The sequence below is a fragment of the Parus major genome, chromosome 12 (genome assembly GCF_001522545.3).
Source record: "Parus major isolate Abel chromosome 12, Parus_major1.1, whole genome shotgun sequence".
NCBI lineage: Eukaryota > Metazoa > Chordata > Aves > Passeriformes > Paridae > Parus > Parus major.
In genome coordinates, this window is record NC_031781.1 from 13,908,132 (window position 1) to 13,922,357 (window position 14,226).

Here is a 14,226-nt window from a genome sequence, read left to right on the forward strand (position 1 = left end):
GATCCTGGGATCCGTGGGGCTGGGAGCTGTGATCCTGGGATCCGTGGGGCTGGGAGCCGTGGGGCTGCCAATGCATCAGCCCACTCTTGTCATACACACAGTGCACTAATAGCAATGCCCACCACCAACAACCTCCCCGTGCCCCTGGGGTTTGCAAACAAGCAGCACATCTGGCGCAAGGCAGAGCAAAATGAACCGTGGGGAGAGGAGGAGCAGCAAACGCTTCACAGAGCACAGAGCTCCTCGGAAACTCTTCCCCAGTGGGGCTGGAGCAGCTTCGCCCATTAGCATTTCACAGCTTCACCCAGGGTTGTGGTTGTTTGCAGATCCTGTCAGCTCCTTCCCCTCCTTCTCTGCCTCTTTGTTCCCTTGCCTTGCTGCCCTCACAGCTGGTTAAAATGGCAACCCTTTGATAATCTCTTTTTTTTTTTTTTTTTTTTTTTCATTTAATCAGTTCTCATTTTTGTCAATTCTCTTGTATTTTCCTCCCTGGGAGGCTGAAATGAGGCTGGGAACTGTGTAGCTGAGGTGGTCGTTTGAAGAGTCTCCGGCAAAAAGTTTTGGGGAGATTTGCACTCTTTCCTGCCATAAATACTGTGCTTCCTTAAAATAACTAAATCCAAATAAAACAAATCTAACCTAAGAAAAAAAAAAAACCAACAAACTCCACATAGAGAATTTTATCATGGAGAAAATTTTCTTTTTCACAGTCTTTCTTCATGGCACTGGGAAAATATTGGATACTCCCTGCTCTGTTTTTCTGTGGTTGCTATTTTTACCTTTCCAAAACCCTCCAAGCTTCCCTCTATTGCTCCCTTCTGCTAAATTTCCTCATCATTTTCCTTCTTGGTTTCTCTCCCAGTTTCCAACTCATACAGTGGTGCATGAATATGTTATAAACTCTCAAGGGAAGAGGCGATCTCTCCAAGTATACATTTCATCACACAATGGACAACTGGTTGCAGACTGGGGTTTGACCTCATTGAAATATCTCTACCTACAGCCTGTATCCAATGTCGAATACATCATCAGGGTGCTGAGTTACTGTTATCTGTACAGAAAAATGGGATTTCAGGGAATGGGTGTCAAGAGAGGGCCTGAAAATCTCCAGCATTTTGGGTGTCTTGCATAAGATTCAGAATATTTAAAACTCCAATTAAAATTGCTGAAATAAAAGCAGTATTGGATACAGGACTTATAACAAGATTCAACGTGCTATGGGAAATGCTTTAAAGGTGACCTGCAAATCCTCTTTAATTGCTCTGCTGTTGCAAGAGATGCTGTGTGCCCTCAATAGCAGGGCTGGTGAGGACATATGCTGTGAGTTTAAAACAGCAAATGTAAGTCAAAGTTGGAGAATAAATTCCTTGGAGGTGTGGCTGTACTGAATCACAGCTCCAGTCTTCTGATGAAGATGCAGGTCCTAAATTGCTACCTAGAACAAGGCTGCCTCATCCCTTCCCTCCATTCCAAGCTATCCACCAAACTTCCCTGTCACCCTGCATGCTTGTATCCTCCAGCAGACACTGCAGGCACAGGGGTGACACAAGCAAAAGGCAGGGGAGGCTCTGAGCATCAAGGCTTGCATCAGCATGTTCAGAAGAGGAAAGATGAGGGCTCAGCCTGGGAGTGCAGAAGATGCAGATAAGAGGGGTGAGGGGTTCTCACTGCTTCTGCTCGGCTGTGCCTGCAGAGGGATCTGGGGAAATCTGGTCCATGCAGAGCCAGAAAAATGTTCAGGTAGCACAGACCCCAGTGAAGTCAGGTCCTTAGGGACTCCTGCTCACCTAAATATCTCATGGGAGCAGCAATTTCTCTCTGGTCTGAGACATCCAGGGTAAATGACAGGCTATTCTGGAGGATTCCATCCACTTTTAGGGATGCTCAGATGCTCCATCTCCATAAGGAAAGAGCCAGGCCAGAACATCATCTCTGGGATGCATTTGGGAAAGGGAGGGGATACATTATCTCATTGGCCTGATTGCTCCTCTTCTCTTTCCTCCCCCAGAAAAGCTGCCAAGAGTAAAAGATCTCTCAGGAAATAAACTCCCACTCCCTTGTTCTCACCATGTGCAAAGGGGATGATGCACCATCCTGGCATGGCTGGGTGGGCAGGGGACAGCAACACAGCTCCAGCCCTACCTGTGCTGCCACAAGAGCTACTTTCAAAAGGGGATTTTGCATTATTATTTTTATAGACATGGAGATCTTCCTCTTGAGTGGAGGCAGACTCAGCTTGGAGGTGGGGGGTGTCAAATACTGCTGTCAAATAGGCTCAGAAACAGACACACATGTATAATACATGCTAGACAGTTTGTCTGACAAATTATTGTTTCTGCTGTCACTTAAATTGTTCCATACGTCATCTTCCCCTCCCATTTCTGTTTCAATCAAACCTGCCTAGGGATGACTCTCCTAGCCCTTCTCATGACTAAACCAGTTTAAAACCCAATTTGCTCCATTCATGCACTGTGAGTTGTACCCATTTCTCTTTTGAAGTTGTGGATGGCCAGGAAGGGGGAAATGACAGGGATGCTTTTTTGCTTCCTGCTCCCTTTTGTACCTGATATTACAGATATAATTATGATGAAAATCAAAGAGCTCAGGGAAAGGTAAAATGCAGCTCCTGTGTTAGCTTTTGGTCACAAGGTAGGTGGAACAGGGACTGGCATGGGATAGATCTGTGCAGAAGAGCAGCTCAGGATGCAGGGCAGAGCTGTCATTAGGTCTCTTCTCCTGGTGACCTCCATCCCATGGGGGACACCAGCACGTGCAGTGGCAGCAGTGATTGTGTCCAAGCCCTTTTGGCAGTCCTTACCACCTAGGAAGAGGAGCTGCAGGTCCACAGCAGTAGCTGCAATCAGGGGATGGGAAATATGGGGACAACTTGTGCCACCAAAGATCATGGAAAGTCTGCCTCCAGCTCTGGTCCAGCAATTCTGGATGGGAGTTAGCTGGCAGACAAACCAGTTTTGTGTGTGAAGCCAGGAAAATTTGCTAGTCTTTCCAGGAAAGTGCCCCTGGCTTTTCTATCCTGCACACCATGCCTCATGTCAGGAAATCACCTCCAAAACAGTCACATGCAGGAAGCTCTCAGCATCCCCCCATCAGCTCTGGCACCCCTGTGCCTCTTTCAGTCCAGCCCTGGCCATCAGCACTGGGGCAGGGGTAGCACCAGCAGAAAGCACTGGAGTAAGGCAGAAAGCAGCTCTCATTTTGATGCTGGACATCCATTTTTCCCCTCTGTGATGTCAAGGTGAATTTGGCTGTTGCATACCGAGTCAGTTCCCTCATGGTTCCTCCTGCCAGCAGCCTGTGCAGGTGAATTACAGCTCAACATGAATCCTGTCTCCATCTAGTACCCTGAAGGTAATAAATGTCTGACTGTTATTAGGAAGTTATTGTCTGAAGCCTTTCAAACAGCAAAAGCAGGGCTTAAAAATACCTCTAAGTGCCACAGCTGCTGAAGGAGTGTGCTGGGGACCAGGCATCTAATTTGCTGCATCGTTCCTCCACCAAGCCTTCTTCTTCCTGGGTAAATGTGCCCCCATGAGGGTCTTTTAGGAGTTCTCAGTATTTCCACTCATTTCCAGCTCCAAGATTTACAATTACTGCAGGCAGAAAAGGCTGTGCATAAACCCCAGTTTGAGGTGGGGATATGGAATTTCAATCTGTGCTGTGCATAACAGGAACCCAGGCCGGGATGAATCATGCTATGTTACTTTGGTTTTAAATTTTTTTTGCACTGCGTAGGATTTTCTGGGGCATATTCCATCAGGCGTGTAATGGTCAGATTCACTCTGAACGTTTATTACACGGTTACTTTGCAGTTCACACACTTCAAATGTCACAAATGGCAACAAAGTGGGCTTAGCAACTTAACAAACCCTTCTGTAGATCACCATGCATTTACTGAGTGGTCTTTATCGCAGCCATTTGACTACTACTTTTTTTGTTAGATTTCTCTGTTCTGAGGTATTTTGATTAAAACGGTACTGAGTAATTTCACCTTTTTTCTTTCATCAATACACTCATTTGTAAATATCCCAGGAATTTTTTTTGTGTCCTCCCACCCAGGAATGCAAATGGCCATTATGTGCTCCCCAAGGTATCTCCAAATAACCCTTCTCCTTTTAACCTTAGGATTTTATTGTGTTAGTTGCTAGGTAACTGAGTAAGATTAATAGCCATCTATTGTTAATTTTGAAGGCGGTCTTCAATTTCCCTGTAAATAGCATTTGGGAGTTGGAGTCCATACCAATAAAAACTTGGAGTCCAGTCCCACTCTGTGGAGAGGAGCACCTGCTATGAAATGCAGAGCCAAGTGGATACATAAAACTTACCCTCTCAAAAAGGGACCTGCCCCTCCCAGACTGGGCAGACTGGGCATTGCTCAGGTGCTGGAGGGACCCTGGCATCTGATGCCAGCGTGGCAGAGTGTCACAGGCCCCCTTCCCTCCCTCCTGCTCCTTTCAATCCCTCTCCTCATCCTTCAGGCTGTTGCTTCCCGAAATGAGGTGAAAGTGCTTCAGCTTTTCCCAGTGCTGTCAGTCCCAGGAACCCCTCAGCACAGCTCTCCCAGCCTCGCTGACAAAGGGGGTGGGAGATGGCCCCGGTTCAGGTGATTGCTTAATGCCTTTCAATTTGAGGCTAAACAAAGCAATCAGGTGGGACTCTGCCAATTTGCACACAACATCCTTGCGCTATAGCAACAAGTAATTTTCTACTATCCCCCCCTCACTCCCTGGAGCTCTCTTTGGTGCAGCAGAATTATTTACTTTATGCTGTAAATTAACACTTCTGCCATGCTACTTTGACTTTTCAGGACCATTTATGAAGATATGGAAAAACAAACCAATTTAGGGTAACTGGCAGAGAGGCAGGTGTCAGCGGGCACGGCAGGAGGTGAGCTGGCAGGAGTGAAGCCATCCTGCCCTTCCCTTGCCACGGCACCTGGAAGTGTCACAGATGTCCTGCAATCCCTCACATTAATCATTCATTTGCCACCCTGCAGGTGGAAAGGTCCTTTTACTCATGTTTTTAAAGCTGTTTTATTGTCTTTTTTGATTGGGAGAAAAGAGTATTTTACTTACCATTTTACAGGGTTCAAACCTGTTTATAAACAGGGGAGAGAAATGCCTGGCAAAACCAGGCTGCTGGTGGTAGCTCAGATCATGAGAAATTAGGTAGCTGGTCAAAGGGAAAAATCAGAAAACTTTATCTGTGGCCCTGAGATGCCAGAAATGGTTTCTTTTCTGGACACCAATGTTATCAGGTTTTATATGGGTGCTAATTTTGTCTGCTGGATCCAGCAGTTCTTTAGCCAAGGCAAACTCAGGGCACACCTGCTGTCAAAAGCTGCTGATTCTCCCAAGTTAAATGCTGCCACACATTTGAGTTCTTGAAAGGCCCAAGCCATTGGGAATGATCAGATGGGAAAAAGCCATTAGTGAAATCTGAATGCCAGTCGTACCTGGAAAGCTTCACATAGCACTTGCACAATGTGGAGGAAAGCTGAAGAGGAGGATACACTCAGGTTATCTTGGGCAACAGCCTCTCCAGGGCAGGCAGGCAGCTCTCAGGGGTTATTCCAGGTGAGCTCTGCACCAGCACAAGGCACACCCACTGCATTTTTCCACACAGAGCAAGATGAAGCTGTCATTGTTGACAAGAGCTGTTGAAATGTCTTGAGGACACCCCACTTTATGCAGTTCAGTCAGCAGAATTTAGAAATATCTCTAAAAAGTGGATCCGGAGGGTATCACCTCTCTGTTTGCCCTACCTGAATGGAGCAGCAGCTCAAGTGAGAGTCAGCAGAGCCTTCTGGGGTTTCCTTAGATCACCGGTACCACAGCTCTGGGTGGACTGTCCCCCTGAGACACGTGGATTTGAGGAGACATGGTGTGCTCAGGGATACCCTGGGAGGAGAACAGTGAAGGAGGGACAGACAGCAGTGTTTCAGCAGCACAGGTAAGAAGAAAGGCCATTGCCTACTGCTCCCACAGACAAAGCTCAGACTCACCGTGCTCCTCCTGTGCTGCCAGGAAACAAACCTCCATGCCCACTGCTGCTCTACATCTCCTTTCAGGAGCTCGTGGATTGTTATTCTAGGTCTCAGTTGTTTGCCAGTTCAGCTGTGCTGCGTTTTCTGAAGCAGGGAAAGATTGCTACCAGTGTGAACCTGCTTGTTGTGAGCTCTGGCACAGCATCAGCCTCAGTGGGAAGTGCAGAGCTGCATGCTCCCACCGCTACACACGTGGATCCTCTCCAAAGGATTACTCCAACCTGGGACCAAGCTGAGAAACTTCATCTGGGAAGTCCAAGCCATGCATGAGGCCACAGCTCCAGCCTCTGGCAGCATCTGGTACCTGCTTGCATCCTCTGCTGTAGGCGGCCTCGCTCCCACCTGAGGGGCTTGGAGACACCACTTGTATTTACTGCTGCTTGTATTTACCAGTAACATCAACTAACCTGGACATGTCTGTTCTTGCCCGTGAGTTTGCAGCGAGCCATTCCCACTTCCCTGCTTTCGGGAGCAATGAAAGCGTTTCACAGGCAATGTCCTTTCTGTGTGGGGCTGGGGAAGGCAGGCAGCGAGCAGTGAATAGCTTCAAAGAGGAAGGTCAGCAAGCCAGCGAGGATGGATTAGAAAAGGACAATGCAGGAAAGACCTGATTAATTTAATTGCTCATCTGAAATGTAGTCGCCGACTAAAGAAGGATGAAGAAATTATAAGCATATGAATGGAGCCAAGTAATGATTTTAAGAGAGAATATCAGAGCCCTGCCTCCCCCTGCACCCTCTGCCCCTCATACAAAGGGTTTTGTATTCAGAGATTACTCCAGGCTTCTGGCTCTTCTCACACTGTCTCTTCAGAAATGGAGACACTGACTACCAACACATGTTTAATTAGCTGCAGCTTGATCTTGCTGCTGACGGCTCAGACTGATCATTAGAGCCAGGCATGTGCCAAAGCCTGTGAGGAGATGTAATGTGGAAACCATTCTGCTCCCAGCAGAACTGAGGTTTTTCCTGGTGGAAATGGATCCTCAGCCTCTGCATTTCATATTCTGCCTTCAAAGACCTGGATCAGCAGCACAAAGGAGAAATGCATTTCTACCTCCTCTTGCTTAACATCAGATCTTCTTGTACTTACAGTCAACAGGTCACATCTCCAAACACTTCAGAACCAAAATGTATAACTAGAGAGAGGCAGAATTTTCTGAGAGGCAGAAATTTCATGGAAAATTTCACAGGTTTTTTTGTTTGGATGGGTTTGTTGTTTTTTTTTTGTTTCCAACTGGAACAAACAAAAGAAATCTCCCCAGGAAACATAGTATAAACGGCACTTGGGTTAGGTAAAAATACGATTTCCCCTCCTCCTCCCCTCCCCAAAATCTGTGCCTTATATTTGCTAATATTAAATAGCTGAAAAATTAAGCCAACTTTGAAGTGGAAACTCAGACTCTTCTGTGAAGGCTGAAAATAACTTCTTAGCATTCTTCATCTCGCTATTGCAAAGAGAGGTCAGAAACTTGTCAACTAAATCTGCTTCTGGAAGGCTACAATTCCAATTGCCTGGATCCCTTCACAAGCGAAAATACTTGGAAAATATCGGAGCGAGACTGACAGGCACCACTTTCGGTCATCACTTCTTCCTCCTGCTGAACGCAAGCCGGAGAGCTGCCTGCAGGAATTTGTACCGCAGAGGGACTCATCCCCTCCCGCTTCGTGACCAACACTACAAAGGGTTGTGACTTCTGGATGAACTCGAACACGGCTCTTGCAGCGACCTGATTGAAAGAGTTCTCCATTTGAAGAGTTCAAGTGATGGGAGAACTTAACGCAGGGCTGAGCCACTCCAGCTGTTAATGACTCCTGGGCTGGGCTGGATTGCTGTGCCTCTGCCTGGTAATGGGAGGTGTCTCACCTCCGTGCTCTTCCCCTGACAGAATGCTTTCTTCTGAGTCAGCCCTCAGTCATCTCTTTGAGGAGTTGTGTTGGAAAAGACACTGTAAAACAGGTCTCTCTGCACTCTTCAATACTGTTTTCAAAGTGTGGCTATGAGGAAAGGAAGGAAAGGAATCATATATCCTGATTTAGGAGTAATTCCGAGACATGGCTTTCCAACAGCCTTCAACAAAATGTGTTTTATTTTTCTGTAGAAGAAAAATGCCCATCATTGGGGCAGAAGGCCAAAGTGATCAAGCAATCACCTCTGTTTCTGAATCTGAACAAAGAGACAGAGGAAGAGTGCTGCAATTGTCACAGAACCTCAGCACTAAGCACACAGAACCCAAGCACTGAGTGTTAAAATGATTTTTCATTATACAGGGCTAGAAGATTAAATACGATTCAGGGTCTGTGTATTAATTCCACAGCATCTCACATTTAAAATCTTTGTAATAATTTATTAAGGATAAATGATAGAAAAGACACTTTTATGAGATTGGTAATTTAAAATAAAAATAGAGCTTTTGAAACACTGTATGTTCTGTTTTCTGCATCTGACAGTGTTTCAGACAGAACAAGGGAAGAATCCTCTCTCCTTTGAAAACAGAAGCTGGAAAAGGCTGGACCTGCCAGCACTGATACCTGCAGCATTTTCTGAGACAAAGCATGAAGAACATACAAGGGAAGGCAGAAATTGCAACGTCACTCTTACCTGCAGTATCTGGGGCAGTGGTGATGTAAGACTGGTTCCACTTCAACAGTTCATTGCCATCCTGGGAGGTGGTCCCTACATTTGCTTCCTTTTAAACCAAATTTCTCCTGCCTGAATTTTCTTGTATATTTGATACTAGCTTTTCCAATTTAGAAAAGTTGGTTTGTTGTTTTTTTTTTTTTTTCACACTTCTTTCCATAACACTGTAAGTGGTGTGGACCAGGCCCATTATCCCAGCTCATCCTTCAAACACATTTGCAAAATGAACTGCTTGTCTCCCTTACATGCCATGTTAAAGGATGTCCCTGGTCACTGAAGCACCAGCCAGTCACCAGACATGTCTGAACAACGCATGGGACATTTCTGAGATGTGCTTGTGTATGTTATGCACCCTGGAGCAGTCCTCTTTGGACAGAAATTTGGGAGCATCAGTCTCTCCAAGCAGCAGGACATGAGTGGGTGGTCATGGCCATTCTTCAAGGTGGTCCCTGGTCCATAGACCCCAACACAGGTTTGGGGCATGGCTCCATATAAACAGCATTCTTCCCATCCCTCATTCCTTTTGCATGGGACAATCAAACCCAAACCTTGAAAATAAACACCAGTACAGAAAGGAATGTTTACCATTCAATGTATTATTCCCTTGTGTACAAAGTATTTTGCCTCTATAGTAGCACACAGGTATTGAAATACGATGGCAAATGCAGCAAGACCATACAGACATGCCATACAGGTATTCTCATTTCCTTTTGAGTAAAAGCAGAAAGAAAAGAAACATTGTACAGGAAAGTGCTTGCAAAAAAATACCCCAGTTTGTAGAAAAATAATGGCATTGATATACCAAATCCAGAGCTCTTTCCTGAACAAGAAATGTCTATTGTCTCTGATCCTCAAAATCTGCTCTATTTAATGATGACTCTTAAGCAATGTCATGATCAGTGCTCTGTCATTTTTTCCCTTATAGTTTATTTTGTATTTTTTAGGTTCTGCTAGCTCTGTTAATAGCTGCTCTGAAACTAGATGGTAGAAATGAATGTGTACAGGTCAAAACAGTATTTCTTTTTATAAATAGCAATTCACTTCCAGTGGTAAAGCACCACTATTTCTTTCTAAAGTTCATAGTGCAATTTTCCCTTTTCCCCTACAGAATTTATACATAAGCAACTATCATTAGAAAAATCACTATTCCATTATTAGTCCTTTCCCCTTTCCCTTTTTTCTCTCTTTCTCTTTCCCTTTTTCCTCTTTCCTTCACCAGTTCTTCAGCTGCCAGGCTGCACCACAGCCCTGCCTGTGAGATGTCTCCCAGCTGACAGGAATGTGTCAGGCCCTGATTGGCAGGCTGACAGGTTTCACTCCAAAGGCTGAACACAGCCCGGCACACACAGGTTATAAATCCAGGGATCACATCCTTTATCACCTTTGATCCTACTCTTTTGTAACACACTGATTACACATCCTTTGGGGAGCTCTGTAAAAGACTCACACAAGATCCCGAGGTTGTGTTTGGTAACTGCTTGCATCCAAAATGGGAAGAGTTATCTGGAGTAGCAGATAAGCCTCTTTGGTTTTCCAAACTGCTGGTAATTTTGTGCTGAAAAGCTTCCTTTCCTTGTACTTTGTGCTCCTGGCTGCCTCCACATGTAAGGTGAAAGGGCAGCACCTTCCTATCACTAAGTAAAGTTGTGGAGAAAGCGATAAAGGATCATAGTCACAGACTACAACAATAACCTGGTCACATCACCCCCGTTCAATGTGCTGCGAAGCTCTGTGAAAGCGTGGTGTGCCACAGGCAGAGGGCTATGTACAGGCAGGAGCCACCACACCTAAGGGACAGGCTCCTCAGTTTGATTAAAAAAAAGCCAACAGCAAATGTCTGGCTGTACATGGGAATGAGGAGAGGCGAGGAGCACAGATGCTTTACCAGGAAGATCCAAAGCAACACAGGAGTAGGCGTAAAGCGGCTTGCTTTTGAAGGGGGGGCAGAATCATCTGTAGGTACAGAGTGATCTTGTTGAAAGGAGGCAGTGAAGCCTCCCTTTGCAGATGGTCTGGGAGTGAGTAGGAAGCTGGGGAAATGCTGCAAATGCCTGCAGGGGAGTACCCTGGCCAAGAGAAGGGGTGTTTGGCTGGGCGTGCTGTCCCCATCCCTGGGGCGTGCTGTCCCCATGGTCCTCACCAGCCCCACGGGGAGGGAACACCACAGGGATGCTTTCAGCTTCACGCTAGGGTTTTGTAACAAAGTCTGTGAGAAAAGACATCTCTTCTGAGCACACAGCCCAGGGAAACATATGGCCTGATCAGCCTGTCTGGGATGAGTTAATACCCCGCTTCCAGATGGAGTCAGGAAGCACAGTGGCACATGCAATTAGGAGACAAAGATATGCTTTTTTAAAAAGTGAGTTCACTTCAGAACTCTAAAAAAAAGGGGCTTGAGCTGAAGATCCATCTGCAGGAATTTTCCAAAACCTCGGGTAGATCATGATTGAATTGCCTGACAATTTTTCTGCTTTATCCCTTTCTTCAATGATAAAGGCACTGGATTAACTAAAACTACAGAGCATTAATAAATATCATGTTAGCACCAAACCAGTCCTTTCAGCACTGGCCACAGAGGTCATGTGAAATTTAAAACATACCTAAAAGATAAAAGATTGCTAATGCAACTAGCACAGTATTCATTGTCATGTTTTCCTTGAGTGCTGTCAGCCTAATCCCTAAAAATAAAAATTTAAGCACATCTTGTCTAATTTCCTCACATAAAGACAGATTGAAATGCCAAAAATACCCCTATGCAGATTGTGTAGCACCGTGGAGGGCCAAAGCAGCCCAAAACTGAAGGAAAATTACTGACTGAAAGTAAACAACTGAATACAGTGACAATAAAGTATCACTTGTCATAATGCTACATATAATGTAGAGTATGCAAAATGCAGTGGTTTGACTGCAGAATTTAACAATAAAAAATAAAAATAGTAAAAGCAGCCTTAATATAATGATTTTACGTACAAAAATATTAAATCAAAATAAATAATCCCAAACATAAATATTATACTGTACATTAGGAATATGCAATCTATATACACATATACACAGATATAAAAGTGGAAGGCAGAGGTATTGCATCACTATCCTTCATCCATCTCTCATCTCCCTTGGCTGCTCCCAGAGAACCTGGAAAACACAGAAAAGGAGCACATTTAGAGTCATCCTGGCCTCTGGAACATCTCACTAGAGAAACTGGCACAAGAGCAGAGCAAAAGTGGGTGCCAGTAAGGTGGGGAGGTGTTTGTCACCAATGCACTCCATGTCTTTTTGCAAGCATGTCCTGATCTGCTCCTTCAGGGCATTTTGGGGAAGATTTTTCCCTCATGCAGAAGTAGCTGAGAACTCACCACTACTATAACACCTGAATGTCGAGGCCTGTTCCAGATGATGGAGTGCACTTCCCACAGTAACCACCACATCTTCCTACTACTTTGGTACCATCCTGCAGGCAAAATCAGAAATAACAGCTCAGTAAGAGCTCAGGAATTCCATGCTGTAGAAGGGCCAGGTCTGGGTTACTCAAGCCACGGTTTTTAGGATCAATAAGAAAACAAATCATGCCAAAATCAATCTATGAAGTCACTGCTGTCTTCAAATATACATAAATGTAATTCTCTTTAGTGCTAGCAGGTCAAATGGTGGACACAAATAGGAAAGGGTAGTTTTGATTTATTAAATTGAAAGCTGCCCAAGGAGAAGGCCATTTGTAGGGTATCTCAAAGGTATCTGCTTTCTCCAGTTTGCCCTGCAGTTGAGTAACAGTAATGAGTAGAAAACATTGGCTCATGCAAGAGCAAAACCACTCGGGGTCAGTAACAACTGCTCAGCTCTGCCTGTGCATGGCAAGGGCATGGAAAGGGTATTTGCAGGCAATACCAGGAAATATCCACTTGGAAGGGAAAGTCCTGGAGTGGCTCCAGAGACAACAGAGGAGGGAAAGTGATGGGGTGAGGTGCCAACCCTCCTCCCTTCCCCACAGCCAGAAAGGACAAGTATGGAGCAGTCCTGAGGCTGACCTGGTCTCCAGGTGAGCCCAGCAAGCAGGGTGCAACTCTGGATTTGAGTCAGGAGATTAATACCTCCATCTGACCTTCCTTATCTCACCTCTGCAGAGTCTTTCTCCTCTTGGTCATTACGATATACGATAGACAGACAGTCCTTGAGGGGAATTCAACCCTCAATTACCAGAAAATTGAACTTAAGCATACAACAAGCTTGCACAAAGCATTTATTTTTAAACGAGCTCCACCCTGCCCTTGACACTATTGATCTGTGACTGCAGCAGGCTGCTATCATCTCCTCTCACTACACCGTTCTTTCTTCTGCTCCTGCAGACAATTATGCCCTTGGAACAGCACTTGACAGATGCTACCAGGTGGTGGAGGATTTTTGAGCACCCCTGTTCCTTAAAGGTTGTTTTAATCCTGCCAGCTATGATGTTTTCTGCAACCCCAAAGTCGACTTCTCTCCTTTTAGAAGGGAAAAACAGAAGAGCACCAGCCAGAATGGACATACAGTGTCTGTGCTGGTCCTCTTCCACCTGTAGCATGGTCAGACCTGTAGCATTAATTCTGCTCTAAGAGCACCAGCACAGAGGAGACTCATGCTCCCCAGAGCCTGGGGGGAGACTGAAAGCAGTACAGGAGAAGATATTTTGCAAACTGCTGTTTGTTAAATGATGGTGACCTCCTTTGGAGAGTTTTAACGGGAAATTGGGATGACTCACATGATGGAACAGCCAAAAAAGCAATGGTTTCTACCATTTCAGAATATGACACAGAAGCAACAGAGTGAAGGCACACAGTGACTGCAGGAGGTGTTAACAGGCAGGCAAATTAAACAGCACAAGTACAAATTTGGCTGTGAGTGACTGTGAAGGGCTGCCTGGCTTACCCTGAGGCTCCAGCCAGCAGAGCCACAGGTAGTGACAGGGGATGGTGCCTCTGCAACACTCCAGTGACTCGAGATTTTCCTAAGAGATAACCCCAGACCAGCAGGAAGGTCCACATCCTCCACGCTTTACCAGCAATGTGTTGGGAACTTGCCTGGCACCAGACCCTAACTGCAGGTCCAGCTCTCCTCTGCAGCCCTGACCCTGTCCTGCTGCCCTGCCCTGTGATGCACACTCCGTGCTGGACATCTCAGGAAACTGATTAAGACTATGTCTGCCCCACAGCACTCAGTGCTTTCAGCTTCATAGTTAATCAGGCTCACTAATTAATTAAACCTGATCAAGTTAAACCCGCGAGGGTCTCGCCCCACTACAATTACGTGCAACACTTTAATGTCAGATGTTCATTTTCTGTTAGTCTCTATTGGAAGATGTTGCCATGAATGACAATGTGGTGATTAAAAACTTCTGATGAGCAGGTACAGCCATAATTAAAGTTACAACTTACTGGGGATTTCTGAATTTCCGACACCGCGTAATTCCCCTGTGAGAGCCACTTGGCTGTTCCCATTAGGGACAGGCCTGTCCCGTACAGGTCTATGCTGAAGCGACCCTAAAAAAC

The 14,226-nt window shown here is 45.5% G+C and overlaps 1 protein-coding gene across 4 annotated transcripts in view; it reads right to left on the minus strand.

Moving 5' to 3' along the window:
- Positions 1-9,279: 9,279 nt before the first annotated feature.
- The window catches only part of ADAMTS9 (ADAM metallopeptidase with thrombospondin type 1 motif 9), a 79,141-nt gene continuing 74,194 nt past the window's right edge, over positions 9,280-14,226 (minus strand). For all 4 annotated transcript variants that reach the window (XR_001523890.3, XM_015640778.3, XM_015640779.3 and 1 more), the window contains 3 exons: positions 14,113-14,217; positions 12,061-12,155; positions 9,280-11,839 (listed from right to left, as the gene is read on the minus strand). Coding sequence is in view for 3 of the 4 variants with exons in the window: in XM_015640778.3 (XP_015496264.1) it covers positions 12,066-12,155; positions 14,113-14,217 (195 nt within the window). In the remaining variant the exon portion in view is untranslated. The remainder of the gene's footprint in view (positions 11,840-12,060; positions 12,156-14,112; positions 14,218-14,226) is intronic.